The 4334-nt window shown below is 40.6% G+C and overlaps 1 protein-coding gene across 1 annotated transcript; it reads right to left on the bottom strand.

The window, feature by feature from the left end:
• Positions 1-1460: 1460 nt before the first annotated feature.
• On the bottom strand, positions 1461-3644 carry LOC128864682 (insulin-like growth factor-binding protein complex acid labile subunit). Its single transcript, XM_054104436.1, has one exon. It carries the CDS (start codon positions 3240-3242, stop codon positions 1845-1847), a length of 1398 nt encoding a protein of 465 aa, XP_053960411.1. The 5' UTR covers positions 3243-3644; the 3' UTR covers positions 1461-1844.
• Between the last annotated feature and the right edge of the window lie 690 nt (positions 3645-4334).

Consider the following 4334-nt stretch of genomic DNA (forward strand, 5'->3'; position numbering starts at 1 on the left):
CTCTCAACATGTAAAATGATCATTGATCGAGAATTTCGCAGCATTGCTGAGCGGAGGAGGCGAGTGGAAACTACTTGCGTTACGACCAGACAAATCTGGCCATCCTACAATTTGAAACGGACAAAAACCCTTATAAGTCTTTCGAAACACGAACTAAGGCATATAATATCTCTTATCACCGGCCACTGCCTTTTGGGCACTCATGCACGTCGGCTCGGGGTTCCTCAAAACGACCTGTGCAGATACTGTGAGGACGAAGATGAGGAAGTATCGAGCAGGCATTTGCTGTGCAGTTGTCCCGGCCTAGCCAGAAGTCGACTCGCTCTTCTAGGCTCTCCAACAATTGACAATCTTTCAGTACTCTCGGGCCTGAAAATCGAATCTCTCATTAAATTCTCGAAACGAATTAATATCTTTGACCAAAATCTACAATAAAAATTTCGGTTAGGTGGGGAAATCATATAATATAATGAGCTCAAGGCCAACACAACGGACCCAACTTGCGGTCTACATATGTGGCACTCCGATGCGGGGTCACCCTTAAACCAACCAACCAACCAAAATTAATTTGCAAAAACAAAGAATATTAAAAATAATTTGCAAAACAAAAAAATTATTAAAATTAATTTGCAAAATGAAAAAGTAATTTCTATTAATTTGCAAAAAAAGTATAAGTAAAAAAATAAATTTGAAAAACAAAAATTAAAATTAATTAGCAAAAAAAAACATTATTTAAAATTAATTTGCAAAAACGAAAAAAATTATTAAAATTTATTTGCAAAAAAAGAAAAAAAAATGTAAAATTAATTTGCAAAAATATATATGTATATTCAAAACTTATCAATAGGAGTCCATTTTATTATGCCCCTCACTTTATATAGCGATCAGTTTTCCCTTCCATGTGTATCATGTTTTTAATGATATTATTTTTACACATGGAAGGACGTAAAAATATAAAATAATATTCATATTTGTTTAAAATAATTAATGTATATAAATTAAAAAATAAATGTATATGTATATGTATATGTGTACGAGATTGATCGTTGAATTGCAAGCGCAACTGTTCCTGAAATTTATCATGACTTGAACTAACTTCCTTTGTAAGTATTATTTAGTATTTTAGATAAGCCAAAAGTTTGCACGGATTTGAGAGACTTTCAACGCCTATAAATTCCACTGATTTTGTTAGCTAGAAATGCAAATTTCATAGAAAAATTTTGTAAAGGATATGGGACATAGTCGTAGGTAATATGAATGAACTTCACACTTTCTTGGTGAGCATAACTCAGTTATGAAAGCGCACGTAGATTTGAGTTTATGCCGTTAAGAATAAGTAAAAAGGTAGGCTCTGGCCTCTTTGCCCATTGACTGCCGAAAGTAGTCATAAAGACGTTCGGCCCGTCCTCCCCGCTCCCCACCTCTTGCCACACACTTTAAGTGAAATGAAAACGCCCCCGAATTTTTAACCTAGACCTTTTATTGCATCGATCATTGTACTGTGTTTGATTGACACATAAACTTATTGCATAATTTTCGTCACTTATTTAGTAAATTATTAAAATGTTGTCATTTTTTTAATGCGGGGTAATTGCGATTAAATGCGGTTAAATGCGATTAAAATATATGTTGTCAAAGTTTGAGTATTTTATGCGGTTATTTTAATCAGCATGCACGAAAACAATTGTAATTAACTCATATGTAGATTGTTCCATTAAATGCGATTAAATAATTAAAAATGCGATTAAAATGATGACGGAAGCCAGTAAGCATAACATTAGTTCAAGCCAAATTGTCAATTGTCGGGTGATTTCCTGCAGGCACTCTCGTTGCACGCGTCGGCGCTACAAGCGCATCTTCAACTCGTCCAGCATGCGGTAGACCTTGACGAATTTCTTCTCGACCACCTCCATGAAGGACTTGATGTCGTTGCGCACAATGGCCAACTCCAAGGCGGCCTCGGAGAGTCCATCGCCAGAGCACTTCTTCGTCGCCTTGTTGCTCTCATACCAACAGGCTATTCCATCTACATAATCGTCGACCAGTTCCGGTTCCGTTGCGTCCTCCATGAAGGAGATGTCGCGCTTCTTCACAAATGAATTCATCAGCAGCTGCAAGAAATCGCAGTTCCAATTATTTTGCTGGAAGTAGAAATACTGCAGCGATTTCAGGCTACTAAAGAGCGGGAATTTTAAATTATAAAGTGAATTCGACGAGATATCCAGCAGTTTGAGTTGCGTTTGCTTCTTGAATACGTCCTCATGCAACTCGTGCATGCCAGTTGCGCTCAAGTTGAGCCGCTGCAAACCGGTGAAGCGACGCAATGGATTGCCTTGCAATGTACCGAGCGGGTTGAGCGCCAGATCCAGACTGCTCACATTGGCTGCGTGCGGTATGTGCGGCAGCTCACGCAGTGAATTGTTACGCAACTCAAGTTCGTAGACATAGCCGTAAATGGTGAGCTTACGCATGTCGCAATTGTTCGCAAGCACGCTCTCCAGCACGGCAAAGTTGAGTGTTAGGTCCTGCAACTCGTTGCCGGAAAGATCCAGCTGTTTGATGCGTGGCTGCAGCTTAAACAGCTCCGACTCGAAAACCACGAAGCGATTGCGTGACAAATTTATGCGTGTCAAGTTGAAATTGCGATCAAATATGCCGCGCGGAAAGGCTGCTAGGCGATTGCCACCCAGATTGAGGTCGAGGAGTTTGCGTAGTGGCGCGAACACGCCAAGCGGCAGCTGCTCCAGCCGATTGTCGGCGAGTGACAGCTCGCGCAACTCTTTCAAGGCATGAAAGCTGGCATTGTGCAGGTTAAACAGTTGATTGTGGTTCAAGTGGAGCGTGTGCAGGTTGTCGGCACCGAGAAAGATGTTCTTCGGTATGTCGCGCAGTAGGTTGTGACCAAGAAAGAGACTCATCAGATTGCTGGCACCCTCGAATTGTGGTTTTTCAAAGGTTTCTACTGAACAGTTTTCCATGCGCAATACTTGTAGATCGGGAAAAGTGTCGAACATCAGATGCGGTATCTTGGCAATGCTAGAATTCAGGAAGGTAAGCAAAAGCTGTTTGGCGATGGGCATCTGCGACAGAATGACATAGTCATTGCGTCCGATTTCGATGCCAGTACAGATGCCTTGGTGGCAGTGATCCTGCATCCACACACGACGCAGTTGCGCAGCATGACCGTTATAGTGAGCGTGTAAAGCGGCGATTGCGCAGACGAACAAAAAAAGAAATTTCATCGTCAATGAGAAAAGTTTTCAAATAGGTGTTTTCACTTCTATGAGTTCAAAAATGTTCACAAGTTCAAAAAATTCAGTTTTGTTTTTGTTTTTGCCGCCCCCGAGTAAGCGTGCAATCGCGCGACTCAAGGGGGCGTTTCACGCAAGTGTAGTGACCGCAACGATGTGTAGCTCGCGCGAGTTTTTCATCGACCGACTTTGAAAAGAAAATTCCTTTTTATATATTTTTAAATATTATTGACAGTTTTTGTGCCTTATGCGAAACGTTATAAAAGCGATCTCGGACTACCAGCGACGTCAACGACGCACACGCGTCGATGTCCCTTATCGGACTGACACTCGATGGGTTATGACAGTACCAACATGCGCCGACCACCACAAGTTGTGCACTACTATGGATGGACAAAATATTTTTAACGCCAAGTAGGCATTGTCTATTTTTTTAACGAATTAGAATTTTATTTTTTTCATGTGCGGTTTTTGTTGCTTGCATATCCATTTTACTATCATTATTATTGTTATCTCTGTTTTGCCTGTATTTTCCAAAGTTCATCCATTTCAGCCCCGTATACTCGTATTTATTATTAAAATGTCTCACCAGGGGGCAACCAGCAAACTAAACACAACATTTGTCCTACATTACCGCATTTGTTGTTGTGGTGAATAACTAATCTATTATTTGATTTTTGTTTTTATTGCCGCCGCTCGGTCATCTGATTTCAAACGCTGCGCCCATGCAAGCTGGTATGCGTGAGAGTGAGGGGTGTTGTGAGTGTCTGTATTTGACGGTTGCTTGGGTTCCGTTTTCAATTAAACATCCGCTGGGGTTTTCATTTAATTCAATTGCGGTTGAGCATTCAGACTAACACAGCGACGGCGACAGCCACAAAACCGCATTGGAGTGAAAGAGAGAAAAGCGAGATAAAATGGGAAAATGAAAGCAGAAATAAATATGCAAAGGCCTAATACGGATGGCATCTACTAATTATAATAACATAGCTGATCCGATTGATATGCAATACCAACGGGATATAAAAATGTAAACATATACAGCTACAGTCAGCTAATTAGGTACGCTGCGTAGCAGTAAAA

The sequence above is a fragment of the Anastrepha ludens genome, chromosome 2, assembly GCF_028408465.1.
Source record: "Anastrepha ludens isolate Willacy chromosome 2, idAnaLude1.1, whole genome shotgun sequence".
NCBI classification, from domain to species: domain Eukaryota; kingdom Metazoa; phylum Arthropoda; class Insecta; order Diptera; family Tephritidae; genus Anastrepha; species Anastrepha ludens.